This window comes from Penicillium rubens (genome assembly GCF_028828025.1).
Source record: "Penicillium rubens strain IBT 27055 chromosome Unknown utg000001l_segment0_segment0, whole genome shotgun sequence".
In the NCBI taxonomy this organism is placed as follows: domain Eukaryota; kingdom Fungi; phylum Ascomycota; class Eurotiomycetes; order Eurotiales; family Aspergillaceae; genus Penicillium; species Penicillium rubens.
Genome location: NW_026890599.1, coordinates 1,261,784 through 1,280,452, shown reverse-complemented (window position 1 = coordinate 1,280,452; position 18,669 = coordinate 1,261,784). Strand labels below are relative to the sequence as shown.

At 47.7% G+C, this 18,669-nt stretch overlaps 4 protein-coding genes across 4 annotated transcripts; 2 read left to right on the top strand and 2 right to left on the bottom strand.

The window, feature by feature from the left end:
- Nucleotides 1-173: 173 nt before the first annotated feature.
- Nucleotides 174-3,070, bottom strand: ura7 (small subunit rRNA maturation protein UTP4; the record flags this gene model as incomplete). The annotated part of the gene is made up of 2 exons (XM_002562271.1): nt 174-1,945; nt 2,017-3,070. 2 exons carry the CDS (start codon nt 3,068-3,070, stop codon nt 174-176), a joined length of 2,826 nt encoding a protein of 941 aa, XP_002562317.1.
- A 1,046-nt stretch (nt 3,071-4,116) lies between these two features.
- On the top strand, nt 4,117-4,299 carry N7525_000518 (uncharacterized protein; the record flags this gene model as incomplete). Its single annotated transcript, XM_061211597.1, has 1 exon — nt 4,117-4,299. The coding sequence occupies one exon, from the start codon at nt 4,117-4,119 to the stop codon at nt 4,297-4,299; it is 183 nt and encodes a 60-aa protein (XP_061070823.1).
- Nucleotides 4,300-13,438: 9,139 nt separating this feature from the next.
- Nucleotides 13,439-14,811, top strand: N7525_000517 (uncharacterized protein; the record flags this gene model as incomplete). Its single annotated transcript, XM_002562276.1, has 2 exons — nt 13,439-13,651; nt 13,714-14,811. 2 exons carry the CDS (start codon nt 13,439-13,441, stop codon nt 14,809-14,811), a joined length of 1,311 nt encoding a protein of 436 aa, XP_002562322.1.
- A 2,282-nt stretch (nt 14,812-17,093) lies between these two features.
- On the bottom strand, nt 17,094-17,352 carry N7525_000516 (uncharacterized protein; the record flags this gene model as incomplete). Its single annotated transcript, XM_061211596.1, has 2 exons — nt 17,094-17,197; nt 17,265-17,352. The coding sequence occupies 2 exons, from the start codon at nt 17,350-17,352 to the stop codon at nt 17,094-17,096; spliced, it is 192 nt and encodes a 63-aa protein (XP_061070822.1).
- Nucleotides 17,353-18,669: the final 1,317 nt, after the last annotated feature.

The following is an 18,669-nucleotide window of genomic DNA, read 5'->3' as shown; positions in this document are numbered from 1 at the left end:
AACTAGTTACCTGGATATAGGCAAGTAATTTTGGGGGTAATCATCAATTCAGAATCCCTGTACATAAGGCGCCGGTATCATGCGCTCCACCAAGTATGCTCAAATGACAAAATTACATATCTGAATCACCATTCTATTTTTTTTTACAGAAAGCCCTTTAATATCTCTCTGCTTCACTCATAGTCCTTCACGTAACGACCAGGCAGTTCAACGTCCCACATAGGTCGCTCCACCACTGCGACTTCCAGAATCCCACTCGGGCTCTGGTCGTCGGAATCGTCATCCGACAAGGTGTTGAGAGGTACAATGCCAAGGATATCACGGTATTTATAGGTGTGCCACCACCGACGTGTAGGCTGAGCTGAGGCACCATTGGTCTCCACCAGCTGCTTCTTCGGGGTATCGCCGGTGTGCTTCTGTGATCCCTTCTGTGGGGTTTCGGTTTCGACCGCAGTTCCATCTCCACGTCGTAGACGGGCGAGGGTTGTCTCATTGGTGGCTGCAAAGGTCTCGTCGTACTCGTAGGCCTCGTCATCTTCGCCTGGGACACGGGGACGTTCCTTGTCAAGCGCGATCCATTCTCCCTGCGATTCATCGCTGCCGACGATCTTGCGGACCTTGGTGCCAAAGTGGACATCCATTTGTGACTGAGGGATTCGGTCACCGGCACCAGTGTTGTGTTTCCTACGCTCGTATTCGTCGTCGTCGAGGGCTTCGCGCTTGCGCTTCGATGCCTTGGCAAGCTGACCCGCGGTCTTGCCCTCTTCGGTCTTCGCTTCAGCTTCCTCGGGGGAGGGGAAGTCTTGGAGCAGATCAAACATCCACAGCCATGATGCTCCGTAGAGCCAGAGGCGCTCGCGGCCCTCACAAAGATCCCACATGCAGCCCATAGCTCGGTCCTTAACGCCTCGGAACTCTGCGGGGAGGTATGCCTTGGGATTGCGTCTGGACCAGTCGGACAATTTGCCATCCCGAGCATCAAATTCGATGAGCTGGTGCTCACTTGTGAGGACCATCAGCCGATCTTCGTCAGACCGGTGCGTGGCATTGGCGAGAAGCTTTTGTGTGGGGGCGGACTTGGGACGGAAGGACAACAAAGTGATGCCGGACTTCATACGGGGGATTGGTGATTCGGTGGCAGCGGTAGTCCAGCACTCGCCCTCAATCACAACGTCCTCGTCCTCATCATCAGATGAATCATCGTCGGACTCCGAGGCTCCGCTACGTTTGGCCGCACCGTTCGCGGCTCCTGCGCCCAGCACCCAGGTGTCGACGCAACCAGAGATATCACCACACGCCAGAACCTTGCTGTCATCTGAAAACACCACAGATCGTATCGTTCTCTCGTAGTCACCCAACGTTCCGTGGGATGCCTTTTCGTGTCGTACATGACGGGCGACTCTCTTGAGCTTTGCAAACTGTGGCACCACTTGAGGCTTCTCATTAGACACGGAGGCTGGCTGAACCCTTGCCATGTAGATGTCGCTGTTGGGGCGAACAATTGAAAGCCATCGGCCGTCGGGGGAAATGGTCACAAGGCGAGCACCTTCATCGGAAAGCACCTTAGGTACGTCGATCTTCTGGATGCGCAGAGCACCCTTCTCATCGCCCTTTCGCCGACGGAGAGAAAACAGTTTGACCTCAGCAATGGTTGCAACAGCGAGCGTCTTGCCATCTGAAGACAGCATCGCTGATGAGATATTTTCCTCGCCCTGGATCAGAACCTTACCAACAAGTCTATGCCGTTGGCCATCAATGTTCTCATGCAAAGACGCAGGGCCTCGAGAGACACGCCACAAGCTCACTTCTCTATCCCAGAAACTCATAACCAAACGAGACGACGGCGCGGAGGTGAGCTGGGGAATCTGCGGAAGACTCGAAAGCTTGCGGTGGTGTTCCTTTCCGAATTCACGCAGAGGGAGAACAACTGGTGTTGCATCGGGACCTTTGAACGAAACAAGTCAGTCAGCATTGCTGGAACATCTCAAATCGATAGTGGGCCAATGTTTAGCATACCTCCAGACACAGCGATACTGATATCCTTCGTCTCGTAGACAGCAAACGTCTTAACATCGTGGGTGTGGTAGCGACGATGCATGATCTCAGCCCAGCGACCCTTCTTGTCGCCCTTCTCGCCCTCCTTCTTGCGGTAGACGACGGTCCTCTGGTCGGCACCGCCACTGACAACAGTATCTCCATTGGCACTCACTGCGATATCGAGAGTATCCGCAAGATGGCCCTGTATCCGTTGAACGAGAGAATAGTTCTTTGCGTCCCAGAACCGAATTTCACCAGCCGAGTCACCCGAGACGATCGTGCCGTCCGGCAGACATTTTACCGACCAAACCAACAGTTCCTTCGGACCACCTGTAGGACCTTTGCCCAGAGAGATTGTCCGCAGCATCTGACCACTGCGAATATCAAAGAGACGGATAGAACTGTCAGCATAACCCGCGACGATGGTATGGCGGTTCTGGAAGGTAACGCTGAGGACGCGCGCTCTTTTCGTTGAGGGACGCATCAGGCGCAAGAATTTGAGCTCGTTATCGGCAGTAGACAAGATGACAATTGACCCATCCGCACATCCTGCGGCGAGGTGCTGACCGATGTGCTCGCCCTCGGCGGGAGGAAGCACCTTTCCATCTTTGCCCTTGGTCGCCTGCCAGCGGGGCTGCGCAGCAAGACACCAAATCTCTCCATAGTTTCCACTGGAGTGACGCAGCGGGCGGCCATTCTCAAGATCCCATTCGGTGACGGCTGTGGAGTATCCAATGCTAAACAGACGCAGCTTTCCTGGTAATTTGGTGCCATCCGGCCCATCCTCCTGGGGATCCAGAGTCCATGCGAGTCCTTCAATGCTTCTATCCTTGCCTCCACGCATCACGGTCTCCTGGAACCAGGCGCCGCGCATAGGGTTCCATATTTCGATATCACCGTTCGCACGACCGATCGCGAGTCGGAGGGTGGGTACGCCACGTCCAGCTAGATCTGCTGACGGGGGATGCGAGAACGCAAGTGCATTGATCGCCTGTGGGTTATAAGAAACGAAACGACAACGGTGGATATCCATTATTGGAGATGGGGGCTTCGAAGCCAGAGAGCTCGTTTCGGACGGTTTTAAGCGGCGTGCAAATCAGAAATGGGCGTGCTGAAGATCAATTCAGAAATAGTTCAGCTCGGGCTGTAAAACCAGCCTTTAGACAGTCATCTCTTGGACACAAATGGGTGATTATATTGTGGTGCCAAAGCTTTCCTTGCGACTGTTGCGCTGCCGCTTTTTTTTTCTGTAGATAATTTTTAGCGGCCGGAATATCTTAACTAGTTCGGTCTGTTTCTCCGAGATCACGTGTGGGGAATCGAGCGTCATTTCTGCCTTATAAATCAGGGCCTCGTAACTATCCATAGATGGATAACTAGTTATGAACGTTCATAAGAGCAACGTTGGAAACAATAATGATGATATGTCTTTGTCGGTAAAAGCTATTCTGCCAATTGCTTGATAGACTTTGATTTTCAAGGTTGCGATGTAAGTGTCACCTGTGGTCGATTAGTACCTACATGTAGATACATGTCAGGACCTAGGTTCCGATGAAGTAGTTAGTTAACTACAAGATATTCCACTGTACAAGGACATGCTTGACAGAAAAGTGGTCAAGTAAATTCAAAAACTACATATTCAACGTCCATTATATACATATCTAATTCGCCTTGTTTGTCCAGCAAAACAAAGTCGTTGTAACGTTGTGTTTGTGCAACATCACGAACGTTGTGGGTTATCTTCGAATTCACTATTGCAAATCCCCGTCACAGAAGCTGAATGAATTGCAAACCGGCCAACTGATAGAAGGCGGTCAACAACTCTACCATCCATCAATATGTTTATCAGGAAGCGATTACCGATCAGCAACCTGACTTGGTCGTGTTGCAGTCAAGGTCAGGGGTGCGACGCGGAACCATTGGATACCAGAGCAAGTTCCGTCGGTGCAAACAGAACACTCGGCCTGTGGCCCAGTTTTAAATTCCAGTGGTGGGGCATGAACTACATTGTTCAAGGCCATTGTATATGGAGATTACCATGCCACATGTAAGGGAGCTAGCGGGAAATATGCCGCAAAAATGCAGGCTCAGCTGAATATGTCAGCGCGAGTAGACAAGTTCCGCCGCGAGCTATGCTGTCTGCAACCAACAGTAACATGCAATCACGAATGGGTGTGGCAAGTCCCTATCAGGCTCGCCCTCAACCGAGAGCAGAGAGATGGCCATCGACGGGCTGCCACGTCAGAAGCAGCCACCATTTAGCTTGTCATAGTCCGCTGTGGCTGACTGGAAAGGAACCTGTTATGCTTGCCTATGTATCAGTCTCCTGAGAAACTTGCAAATAAACTCTCTGATAGGCCACGACGCCTTGGCTCTCTAGCGGACAATGCACATATGATTGCTATCACAACCTATCACTGGATGAGCACGAACGAGCTAAAAGACAGGGAGGGGACGCTGAGATGGATGTGCACATGGTCATTGGACGATCTCGAATCAAAGTGCGGATAAGGCGACCTCAGACAGACCGGTGTCTGACATCTGCTGCGGGGGGCCTGACCGAGTAGTTGAGATCATTCGTGAGCGTTGTGTGATTTTGAGTGTGTTGTATTTCCATGCTGTCATGAAACATTCAGTTCCAAGGGGAAAATTCCTTGTGTGGGCATCGTGGGATTTCACTCGGTTACAGGCAGCAGCTGCGGGGTGGCTATTGGAGACACCCCTGTCAGCATGGCTCGGACCCAACCCGGGCGCATTGGATGGATAGTTCGCTTGGGTTTTCGGATATGTGTTGGGGAATATACGCTTGTCTCGTCATTTCATTGATTTGCACGATCACATTCGTGTTGTTTTTCGGTGCAAAGTAGACTCTGGTCGGTTTATCCCCCGGGCTTATGGTTGGCTTGGAAGGAATCAGCGCAACCCCGGGTCATCGAACTCAATTAGATTGCCCCTCATGTGCGTGTGCTTAATTGCCTCTGTTTTCATAAGAGGCTGGTGCCAGGTCCACATATGTATCGTGTTCAGCTGAGATGGGCCGCGATCTTGAGGACATCCCGCCCACGGTGGGGACTCTTCGGCAGACCCGATCGTCCGTCGTATGTCGTACATTGTACGTAGGCGATCTGGGTGATATTATTTGCCAAGCCGGTAGCCCCTAATTGCGCCTCTTGCAATCGCGTGCTGCTGCGCCTGAGATGGCGAGGTCATAGACCGGGCTTAGTGAACTTACGTATATGAAAGTTCACGATTGGCTCCAATCTGGCTTTCCATCGCACCTTCCCCATTGGACTCTACTTGGTGAGACCGAGGGCACCTACGTAAGTAGGCCAGTGTTTTGATTTGCCTCGGATAGCGAAAAATACTAGATCGGCAATATAAACATCATCACAAATCCGAAATGATGAACACGAGAGTTTGCTGGGATTCGCGCCAAGATGGGAAGCAAATTGTCTCGTTAAGCAAAGGGTGACCGAGCGGCCAACCCCGTGTCTATCTCCACAGTTGACTACAACATAGAAACTTTGAACCCGGTTTGTACATCTTTCTGCAAACTTTGGTAGATTTCGCTATAGTTAAGAGAACGCGGAAGTGTGGGACGCGAACCTGGCAATGACGGCATAGTCTTCCGTGGACTATGCCGAGTACCACTAAAGTACTTAGGCACATGGCGCACAGGTGTTCACCGAGCGCTCACTAAGCGTTCGTTCATAAGGTTGGAGACTCTGAGCGCCCTCATAAAAGCGGCGGCAGCTAAGATTATAGCTACCTAGGTAGGTACAGGATGATGCTTTATTATCATTCTTCCCAACCTTACCTTTAGGTTGGGTTCAAGGTTCACATCAACATTGGAAGTTACTGTGTAAAGTACTCTGTACAAGGCAGCAAATAGTATAGCTTGGTTAATCAATTTATCCTCTTTCGAAAAGGCTGGTAAGTTTGTATGTATGTACAGTAACCGGTACATTAAAATTGTAAAGCTTCAAAGTGGGCCTTTATTCTTTCCTTACACTACGGGTATTCCCCAACCTATTTTATGCCCTAAGCCCCGTCAGGTTTAGCGACGTAATGAACAGCCTTGCAGCTCCGATTACCTTGTCGAAAATGGAGAAATTTTGCGAGTAAAAAATCAGATAGAGTAGGCCAATTGATCCAATTGATCCAGTTTAGGAGAATTCACAAGTTCCCTGTCCTTGTCTATGAAGATGGCCAGATGACGACAGTGTGGCGACTCCAAAATTGACAAAGAAAAGGGGCGGGGAATAGGGGAGTGAAAAAAACAGCCTAACCATGGTTTGAGCCTCCGCTGCCCCAGTCCAGCTGTATGTGAACCATACCTAAAAGGGCTATATTGTCTCGAATTCCAGATCCGCGTTGATACTTAGCATCGTCCTTATTCGCGGTGGAGCTTCATAAAGCTTCTGCAGGCGAGTCTGATTATTCACGACAGACTCGAGAAATGGTGTTATGAAGGCAGATACTAGAGTAATGCGCGGTTAACTACTCCGTACTCCGGGGAGACTTTCCAAGTTTCGGAAATTAGGTGTACGTAAATCCGAGGCACTGCCCAGCTGCTTTATACTAGCTGCAGGGCTTGCAGGCATTTCATACGAACTTCATGCACCTCGTCAACAACCCAGGAAACTTCTGCAGCTTAAGGATCAAGAAGAAGAAAAAAAAACCTCTATAGTGGAGCTGTTTCCACTAAACACAGAAACACCTTTGTGACGTTTATATAACTCCCCGCAGAGGGGCCACGAAACATCAATTTTTCACCGGTCAAGAATGCAGGTTTTTTGCCCGATACACCGAAATAAATATGTACAACATACATGTATGCTAAAGGTGGGATTTCGTCACGATATACAACCCCGAAGAGTCTCATATGGGAATCAATGTATTTGCTTATCTAGACAGCAATTCAGGTTCAATGCCAAAAATAGCTTAGGAGGTATCTAAGCAGTACTTAAGGGTCAAGATTATCTAGGCAATATGAAAATAACTATAGCCATTAAAGCCCTCCGGACCACTCTATACGTTAAGAAACATATCCGAGAACAGAGCCACAAATTTCAACCTCTCTGTGCGTAAGGTATCCGCGCTATCCACAATTCCGCCACTTCACTTTTTTTTTTCCACATAGAGACGGTGGAGCGGAAAACTATTAAACATGGCGGGGCGGAAGAGAACTTGAACATTTGCAGGACATATGTACAACGTATCTTAGAACCATCCATATTGCAACACCGGAGAACAGGAAAGAAAAAACGGTGGGCATTGGATCTTTTCCAATAGTACCATGGTTGATATATCCCGGCACGGCCCTGGGATAACCGTTGGTGGATGTGGAGTTTTGGTTATGTCCGCTACTGTGTGCTCGGAATTTGCCATGGTTCCATGGTTTAGAAGGCGTGTGGATGTCGGAGAGCATTACCTAGGTAATTGGAGTGGAATCATTCGGATCCATCTGCGAGGCGAGAAAAAGGACCGGATCCCACACTTTGGTTTTTTATCGGGGTTCTTTGCTAGGTTTTTCTGTGGGCTGTATTATAGGTGTTTTGTATACTCCGTAGACTACTGCAAGTCTCGGGTGGTTTTCAAATACTCTGTATGGAATATGGAGTATGGAATGTATCAATATGGGATATCAAGTATAAATTAGATAGTGCTCGTATTGTGTGTATAGAATCCACGTAGTATCCACTTGGAAATGACTACCCAATATATCAATCACCACAGGTAGTGATAGAACCTGATGCAGAACATGTAGCTGGTATATGATTTGATGGGATATCTAATATCCAGTCCGCACCGCTCTCTAACAAACGACGTGGTAGGGAATCGTTCCATTCGGGATATATATATCACAAGCTTAGAAGCAGAGGATGGGTCTCCTGGACTAATGAACTCCCTATGTAGCATGGAATACAATATGTATGTTGTATAGTAGAAGGTTCTTCCCCTTACAGAACGAAATATACACATCGCAGGCTGCAAGTGAAATAAGCAACGTGGGGGGTAATCGAAGGGTTATATTACTGTCTCTCGGTTTGCAGAGTCATGAGCAAGGGAAACCACATCTGTATACGGCGCCCCATCGGAACGAAATCGTGCAGCAACCGGGAAAACCAACCGATGACAGGCCATTTAAGTTTCGATCATTCATAGACAAGTGGGCACCTCCTTGAAGATTTGACTTGCATTGCTGGGTGTTTGCTAGTTAGGCTTTACTTACCAAACACTCGGCAAACAAGGACCAAGTGCCCCTTGAAGTTATTCAAGCGCTTCAAACAAGTAATTCTCCATCCAAAGAGCCATGTTAAGCAAAATGCCTGTGATTAAAATAAATAAGGGGTTCAAATTCACACCCAAAAATAGATAAATCGCAACTTAATTTGCCCCGGGAAGCTAAAGAGTCCGGGGCCAATAGGCGTCCCAGACCAAGTCCAGACTCAAATTATGCCCATCGCCATATGCGCGCGCTTTAAACTTGCAGTCATCCTCTAGGATGCTTTATGCTGCCGGTGCTTGAAACATGGGGCGAGACATGGGCCAGAAGATAAATATGGCAAGACTGACATATAGATTTGCAAGGCTCTTCTTCCCCTTTCCAGGAGGTGCGGCACTACGCCGGCTGGGCGCATCGGAAGCGCATCGGCCAGGTACTAGTTTCCAAGCCATCTAGGCAAGCTCTGTGGACACATGTACAGTACCTCTGACTCCGTACAGAGTACTAATTTGATCCTGAGACTGTGCGCGGCTGCAGTGGGATGTGCCCCATCGCGACCACGTAATTGCTGCATGGGCCAACTCCGTAATCTGCCCACGGAGCCCCTTTTCCTTGGACCGCTTTACAAAGATAGTGCCTAGTCCAATCGAGTTTGTCTTCTTGGAAGGATTCAGGGGACTTTACCCCGTACAGAGTACGGGGTATCAGGTTTGTACCTCGGCGGATGGTGGGACAGAAACCCAATAATTGTCCTTTGATATTCTTTTCACTTGCCGGGTAGTACAAGTCATCCCCGCCATTTAGGGGCGAACTACCTAAGTAGGCAACAGTAGGTAGTATACAAAATTAGGTAATGCTACCAAATAACATGGATTATGTATGCAAATTAACAAGAATCCGGAGTACGGAGTACCCAGGTGCATAAATAGGCATTCGCCTAAATGGGAGTGCATAGGTGTCGAAACTTGATTGACGCAATATACAATATACGGTGCCAGACTCATAAAGGTAAAATGCCTCAACAGGCGTGAGGGCTCGACATGTTCTTATTACGTAGCTGACACGCATGTTATTAAGAATGAAGAGATACTGCGCAATTATCTGGACTACTCCGTAGTATTACTATCAAAGTCTTGGCGATTAATTTAAATGCTGGTATGGTCGGAGACAACAATAGTCCCTGGCATGCCATGAGATGTGAGTTTCTACAAGGAACTAAATTTGCAGAGCAAGTGTGTTTGTGATCTGCTTCTGCATATTAGCCGTGTCTATCATTCAAGTCCCTTGCTTTGCTACGTTGTACAGTCCCGACAGCACCCTTTAATGGCTATCGCTTATCACTTCCCCCTTTCTTTCCCTGCTAGTGCTGCACGAGGCGGGAATACTCCGTTGTCGATAGGGGATCATTGCTTCGGCAACTGTCAACCCCGGTTTAAATGAAAAGGCGTCAACGAATGGTTCGATCCGCATTCCTTGAACAACTTGAGCAAGTGAAACGAACGGATCCACTACTCCGTACAATATGTAGAGCCTTATGCGCTGTCGTATATCAAGCTGCACTACGCCGTACTCCGGAGTAGTATAGACCGATCAATTGTATCCGTTTACTCCGTACGGAGTAATTTGATGTGTACGCATCCTGTGCCTGTCATTGAGAAACGGCCGAGTCGCATGATGATCGATACCTCTCAGTGGATATGGGATTAAGTGGTTGAGATCAATCCCTGGGGGACCTTACAGAGCGTTCTCATCCAATTTGGGCATTGGAAGGGGACAAAGTAAGGGGAGAGATAGTGAAAAGCTCCGAGTCGCAATTGCATAGAACAACAGGGGTGTGATTCGCAGAGATCAGCCTGGAGAATTTATGAGTCCAGCACGGAGTAAAGGCTGGCATTCTCACGGCTAAACCAGTCAACCTTGATGAGTCGAGACGTCTACAAACCTTATCTCGGGTCGAGAAGCTGGGGACAAATCAAGTACATCTCCGGTGTCACAGGAGATGCTGTAGGGATGAGTTTGTAAAGTACAAAATTAAATTACAGAAACCCAAACAGGAATGGAATTGATTATTGTGGTTCTTGATTCGAACGAGAAAGCGAACTGTGGGAAACGTGGAGGGCCAAATTACGAGAACCTGCTTTTGCGACCGGAAACCGAATGGAAATAACCCCACATATGGACTAGGACAGTAAGATCCCATGCAAGACAAAGGAGGCTCGGATTATCAATTTAGGATAGACACGCCAAGCCCCGAGGTAAATGGGGGGAAAAGCATGAAGTCAACAGGGCAATCCCAGGCTTCTGGACCAGTCACTACAGGCCGCAGGAGACCCTTGGGACGCGACCGTATCGGAGGCTTCGTATGGAGTAAGAGAGAGAGAGAGCCACTCCAGCCCATTGCAGCACTAGTAACCAAGGTGCTGGATGACGAGCCAACAATGGCTGAGGATTGGCCTTAATACTTGTCGATCAGGAGCTTTTTCGGGGCCGGAACTTGCGGTTGTTCTTGGCCCCATTTATCTTCTTTTTCTTTCTTTACTTGTCTTTTTAGAATAGGGAAATGCGATAGAATTTCGGAGAATTCTGGATATAATAGCAAAAGTATTTCAAGAGGAAAAGGCAGGGGGAAACATTCAAAAGGTTGAAATGTCTCGGTAGCGGAGATCGAAGAAACTCCTTCAAATTACTAGTCTAAGAAAATGACTGGGTCGCGGCATACGGTCGAAAACGCAACATTCGAGTTTCAAAGTTATATATGCGAGACATCGGATTTCTAGAAATACTACGTACTAACTAGTAGTATAGTAGTACTACTAGTAGGATCATGAATACTCGAGTACTTGATTTCAATTCCTTTACTAGTGAAGCATATTGTATGATCCTAATTCGGTATCTGTTCCTGTGCCTGTTTTGAAACCAAACATTTAAATAACTACCTACCTACATAGGTAGGTACATACAACATACAGTTTCAAGCAGTTTTGCAGGTTTCAACTCCTGTCTTATGTCCTTGCAGAGAAGAAGCCCTAGTTACCTATCAAAATTACCGATCTTCCCCTGTATATCTGGTAAATTATGGAGACTGTAAATTTACTGTACGCTGTACGCTAACCTTCAAATGTTCAGCCTCCACTCTGTCTCGTGGATTACCATACAACCCAGCTGTGTATCTCCGTCTCAGCTTCTTAACCTCTTCCTTTTCCTTCTTTCTCCCTCCCACACCCGCCTGGAGAGAGAAAGTCAAAAACCTCCTCCTTGTACCTCTCTCCTTCTCTTCTTCATACCCTTTTCTCTTCCCTTTTTTCCCTCCTCTCTCCTCCCCCTGCCAATCTTGCGGAGACAGAGTCTGGTCTACTGGCTGAGTTAAGATTCGACGACATTCCAGTCGACGCAATCTCATTCGGCCCGCTGCACTAGCACTCAAGTCGAGTCGATTTCACCATCGTACTTGACCTTCCAATTCGACGTTTGTTAACTCAAACGGCGACCTTCTTCCTTGTCCGCCCGGTGCCTCCCTGATCCTCGGACTTTGACGATTCGGACCCTCCTGTTCCAGCTCCTGCCGGTTACACGAGCGACAGCGTAGGAAACCCATTCAGATTGACTCTGTGTTGATACGAATTCGTTTTCGGTATCAGATTGACATTGAGCTTTAAAACTTGGGTAAGAAATCCTTTTTTTCTTTTCTTTTTGGTACTTTGAGGTGTGCATGGTGTCAATGTCGGAACGCCCCGATGGATAGACGAGCAACGGATACTCGAATTTTCTCAACATGAACCAAGAGATTCAATAAATTTCCACACGATGAAAAAAGGTCCCTTTCCAAAGTGCTTGAAAAATTGGCCCACCACACATAATTGGTATGGCCTCAGGGCCATGTTCCAAGCATACAGCAGCCCCAACATCATATACCTCCGATTTTGCGTCATTTCCTCCGAGACAACACACGCCGAGAGCCAGATATAGGGGGTAACGGTTTATTGAGCGAATAAAGGTTGCCGTCCATGCAGACGGGAAATTATATTCTCAATTACAATTGTGGAATGCATATCTTTCTGCTTGACATGCAATGTCTCGCCAGGCTCCAACAAGCTCTTCCGGCTGCTTCTATATCTCCAGGCGTGGGAATATTTAAGGGGTCGACGAAAATCTCATACTGTTACTGGACATGCCGAATGTCAGGGCGACGATCAGGCTACGGCACCACATACCTCATTGCACTAAATCGTTGACTGGTGTCAATCGTTGATTGCCATTGTCCTTGGGGCGTTGACTGCTGTGAATGCACTATTAATGAAAACATGACTGACATCGTTGCCTATTCTAGGACTGGTTCATCTGATTCATTGATATAAAAACCACTTGTCTCCTCTCGACGTGGATTTGATCTTTGAAACACCAGCACTTCTTCCATCTAAGAAACTCTTCATCAGTCTCTTCACTGAGCCTTATTCATTCAACTCATCAATTCGTGAAGTGTGAGTTCTAACCATTCCGTTACCGAGACATCCCCCTGATGATCGTGGCCCCCTTCATAGGGTTATTCCTCTGCACTCCACATTCCGCAGCACTAGCCTAGGGGTGAAGACGTTGACTCGTACTTCATCTCTTCGTTGGTATCCAACAGAATCCTTGTTCACCGGATCATTCCTGCCTAGATGCCAGTCTTGCCGTCACGGTAAGGGTTGCATTGTGCCCTCTGCCTGAAGGCTCTTTTCTGGGTTAGTATTTCTCCGGGGGTGATGACCCTTTCCATCTCCTGGATGGGTATCAGCATACATCTCTACATTCTATTTTGTTGTTCTTTTCCCCTCTTCACGCTTTCTTGCTTTGCCGTCACCTAGACGTTACAATCTTTTAATCATTTCTCTTTACACTGGCCTCCGCTAATATTAATTTCTTTCAGCCTTACCTTCGAATACTTCCTTCTCGGACCTCCCGGCCACGTTTTCCCAGCATTCGAACTATTGTTTTACGCTGATCCACTCATTAATCGTTACAACCTTTCCGTCATTCATTCCATTACACTAATACCACGACTGTCACTCTCTTAATTCCGTCGTTGCCTGATCGACCTGTTCTTCAGGCTTCCTTTCATTGAAACTCGGCAAAACCAAGCTCATACATCAACTTGTGCTTCACACTTCGGTTGATCCAAGTACTTCTGCAATCATGGATTACCATCGCAACTACCGTCCTTGTCCCACCTTCTTCGTGGAAGAGGACTACGGCATGGAAAGTCGGATTCGGCAAGAACGGCAGGCGAAGCAGGAGCATGACAAGCAGATGGCTCGTGAGCGTCAGTATGTTATGGCAGATGAACTGTCTAATCTCACAAGTGAGCAGCTTCGGGACGATGTCCTGAGTCACATGTTGGAAATGGATGTAAGTTTGATCAGATCTGACCTTTCCGAGATTGACAAGTTGTTAACCTTATCATCGCATAGAACCAAACCCTGCCCGACGTCGAGTCCATTGACATTCAAACCGAGATCCAGTGGTTCATGCGACCGTACCTTCTTGACTTCTTGATTGAGGCCCACACTGCGTTCCAGCTTCTGCCATCCACCTTGTTCTTGGCGATCAACCTTTTAGACCGATACTGCTCCAAGCGTGTGGTCTACAAGCGTCACTACCAGTTGGTTGGCTGTGCAGCTCTACTCATTGCGGCCAAGTACAATGACAAGAAGGATCGTGTGCCCACTATCAAGGAGTTGAAGTCGATGTGCTGCTCTCTTTACGATGATGATATGTTCACACAGATGGAATGGCATGTCCTTCAAACCCTTGGCTGGTCCATTGGACACCCGACTGTGGATGCTTTCTTGCAGCACGCTGTTCTGGATGATGCTTACGACCCCGAGGTGGAACACATGGCTCTGTACATCCTGGAGATCGCCTTGTTCCACCGGGATTTTGTCGCCAAGCTATCATCTGAGCTCGCTCGTGCCGCTCTTGCGTTGTCGCGCTGCATTCTTAACCGACCGCAGCCCCGTCACACTCATTGGTCATCGCAGTATGACTCGATGACTCTTGTTGCCTTGTCTCAGCAGTTGCACCAGCCCTCCACCGTTGTCGCCCGCAAGTACGCCTCCGCTCACTACTCTCGTGTCTCGAAGGTCATGGAACACTTCCTCAATCGCCAGGCTTCGTTGGCAACCTACGCCCGTTGCACCCCTCCGGTCGAGACTCCTATCGAGTCCAAGCCGTACAATGGGGAGATTGGCCTGGCCACCCCTCAGAAGTCCCAGCAGTTGACAGCTATTCCTCACGGTTACCTCACTCCTCCCATCACGCCCGACAACGAGGCCCTTGTGCATGCTCATGCACAGATGGCGAATCACGATATGACCCGCGGAATTCCCACTGTCCACCATGGCTGTTCCCCTTCCCCCGCGCCATCCGCTGAGATGCAATACATGAACAGCGAAGCATACCAGCAACAGCAGGAGGCTATGTACATGGCTCAGCAAGCAGCACTCCAGCAGTTCCCAATGGCACCCACCCACATGGGAATGGGCCAGACCTATCAGGGTGGGATGTAATAGAAACAACGGAACGAACAGCAATCCAAATTGTTATTTGGTCATTGCGCATATTTCCAGCACTTGATTTCATTTCTCTCATCTTCCCAGAATGTCTCCAAGGAGCATTTGATTTCGCATTGATTCACCTCGATATCCCATCTTAATATTCAATGCGCCACATCAGCTGTCCACCTGTGCCATATTCCCCGAACTCAGCTACATCCACTTTCGTCCTTTACGCTTTGCATTCGGCTCTGATTCTGCAGAACCAGGGTCGAGACCAGCCCTTCACTTCATGTTCCAAAAATTGCATACCCATTTGCTACCTATACCCATTATTCCTGGGTCATCAGTTGCATTTGATTTAACCATCTAGCATTGCGAGCGCGAGCCATGTTGATTTATTTGTTCTCAAGAATACATTTTTGCTGTTTTTCCACTCCCCTCGTCATATTAACTTCTCTTCTATCTGTCAAGGAACACCATACACCCTTGGCACTTTGTATTCCTGCGCGCCAATTGGTGCTGCGTTTTTGATATCCCCACCCCCCCCCCCCCCCCCCTGCCCTCAACGATCTTTAGCAGCTTGTCTGCCTTCCCAATCGCACTCCCATTCCCCAATCGCACCACTTGACCCTCAAAATCCCCTCCAAATCCGTTTTTCATGTGCCTCGCTCCTCATGTTCGCTCTTATACGCAACGTGCATGATTCTGCCTCCTGTCTGATGACATCCGGTCGTCTCACGTGCCAGGAGAGCAGGCTCAGAGGTCACAAAAAAAAGCAAAAAAAGTGTGAAAACCCGGAAAAAATTATACGTCTTCTGGGGAGGAAAGGCCACCGAGTCCATATTTGGTTGGACTCCAAAGGTGCCTTTTCTTTTCCCTCTGCTCTCCTCTTCCTTTGTATCTAGCCTTTGACATATGCTTTGGACGTCTGCCGTCACCCAATACTGGGGACGGGACGCCAGGCGCCTTTTTCTTTTATCTCTTTTGGATCTGAGAATGGGGTTGTCGGTTTTGCCGCTTGGCCCTGAATTATATCCCATTCCCAGTGAACCTTTTGGATACTGTAGAGTTGTAGTCTTTGGTCTTGTAGAGTACTGTGGTCTCGCCTTTCTTTTTTTAGAATTCCCCGTCGGCGAACTACTGCATCGTAATCATAGTCCAATCTCATCAATGAACACGCGGAAACAACATGTTGCTCTCTATGCTGCTGTTCTGGCTATCAGCTTCGATATGATTCCCTTGCTCGGAATATATTGCTCCTGTTAGCCCTCTGTTCTGTTGTTATACTTTCTACTACTACTCCGGCCGGTCTGACAACGGCTCGTATATATTTTACTGTGATCGAGGCTTATCTGTATAATAAATGGACCAACTTTGTGCGAATGACAACTAAGACTATATTTCAATTGAAAAGACGCCAACTTCCTTTCGATTTGCTTACAGAATAAGGGTTGGGATATATCTAGGTATATATTTGCAATATAATGCCAGGGAAGGCATATATGTTTAAAAAAGAAGATCGAACGTGAATTGGCAATCCAATTATTTATATCTCCTTCGACATAGAAGAACCATGAATAAAGTGAATAGTAGATTAGATAATAAAATAATGATATTCCTCCTGAGAATACAATTTCGCTCATTCGCAATAAATCCAGATCCAGCAGATCCAATAATACCCACGCTATGCATCGCAACAAAAGAAAACAAATAAGAGGGTGTCTACCCAATTAGCCACAGCATGACCATGCAGCTAGCTGCCAGGTAACAATGCATAGAGGCAAACACGTATTCAACAGTAACCAGTAGAGTTGGAAGGGTAGAAAGTAGAAAGTAGAGAGTAGAGAGAGAGAAGAGAAGACCAGGGAGAGAAGCAGCAAAACGCCTCCGGACCAAAATACTGATACAAGGGGAAGAGTGGAGACGCGAAAATCCGGGGAGACGCAGGGATTCAGAGTGAAAAAGGGAAAACGGCACAGTCCCGAGAATCCGAGAGATCAGAAGAAATAAAGTCGACATCCCGATCTGGTCAGGGGGGAAAAAAAGAGAAAGGGAGCGAAAAAAAGGGGGGACATTGGCGTCCAATGATCTCCCCAAATCATCTTTTGTCGATCATCGCCTCACTTTTCTTTTTTTGGGTGTTTTTGGGTTTTCTTTTGGTCTGGACCTCTTTTTCGTGTTTGTAACGCGCGTGTAAAATGAACCATTTATCCGCGTCTCCTTCGACCCCAATCTACGTATGCAGCAACTGAGGCAATGCACACGTAGGCAAGTGGTGCCAAGTAGAGAAACAACTACTTCCAGCGTTGTTTGTCCCAGTCAGACGGCCGCGTCTCGTCGTAGATTCGGCCGCCCTTGTTGTGTATGACCACCGGGGGTTTGCGGATGGGATTGGTTGCTAGGGTCTTGCATTAGCTCGGGCTGGATCTGGAGATCGGGACAGGGATGTGGTGGACTTGACATACTCAGATTCCGGACTTCGGTGGCTACCTGGTCGTTGCTGCTGCCTCTGCTGGCTAGTGTGGAGTTGGAGTTGTTCACTTTGTGTGGCATGGTGAATGGAAGAATAGTAGGAATAGTAGGAATAGTAGGAGGAATGGTTTGTGGTTTGAGGATTGAGTAGGAGGTGAACAAGAGGGATATTAGGGTATTAAAAGAGATCGAAGTAGAAAGATAGAGATAGAGGTAGAGGTAAAGAGTAAAGATGAAGAGATACGTATAGAAAGCGTGAGGCACACAGTGTTGAACTGTGAGCAGATTATAAGGACAATAAGTAGGATATAGACAAAAAGATAAAGAACAATAGTATAGAAAAAGACAATAGTGCAATGGTTGTTGATATGGCTGTTTGGATGATGAAGTTGATTGAGGGCGACTGACTTCTTTTTGTATAGCCCATTGAGCTTCAACCGATCTACACTCTGGGGAACTTGTCAGAGGTCAAGAGCTCGGAATGGATCACCCCTGACGTATTTGGTGCCTGGTAATTACCAGCCTGCCACGATTGAAGTGTTGATTGGCTAAGAGGGTCGATGGGAAGACAGGGCAGCCAGTGAGGAAGCAGAACACGTCCAAAGTTACTAGAGGATTGTCCTATAATGTAATATTACTGATGAGTCAGCCATTCCTGACCCGCTGGACTAGACTATTTACAGAATCGGACTGGTCGTGTAACTAAAATAACTGAAATAACTAAAATAACCCAAAAACTGAAAATAACTTGAAAATGACCGAAAATGACTGAAAATGACCGAAAATAGTAATATTTAATGAATGTGTTGGGGGATTCCTCGCTTCCCTCTTCACCGCTAGGTTTTCTCTGCTGCGCCAATGGCGGCTGTACAAAGTGCGTGTATCTACTCCCGATACTAGATATGGTGAAATGACGAAATACCCAGGGGCTATTGATTCCCATTCACCGCAATTGTAACTCCACTGTGGTCCAGAATCTCAGGTCTCAATTATTATTCCATATTGACACTCATTTTTTAGTCAATAATCAGAAGCCTGCCTAATCGTATTAGGCTTATTAGGCTCCATCGGAAGATCTGCCCGCCCCAATCCATACAGGGTCATGCCATGGGGGAAATAATGGGGGAAATACGGAGTACATGTAGTAACTATGAAATTTAGGTACATATACATCTCCCTATACAGCAATGCATAAACAAGTCATAGTCTCCTCAGCACGGCATGGATATGCGTCATTCCATCCAGACCGAGATTCTGGCCCTGGAGTCAACCCTTTCCTGGTCAATCACTTTCCAAGCTAAGTATACCCCGGGGCTTCCCCAGCAACGCCTAAACCAGCAATGAGCTTGCGAAGCGTGTGGATTGCCCCTTCTGACATGGTCCCGTGGACACAGACAA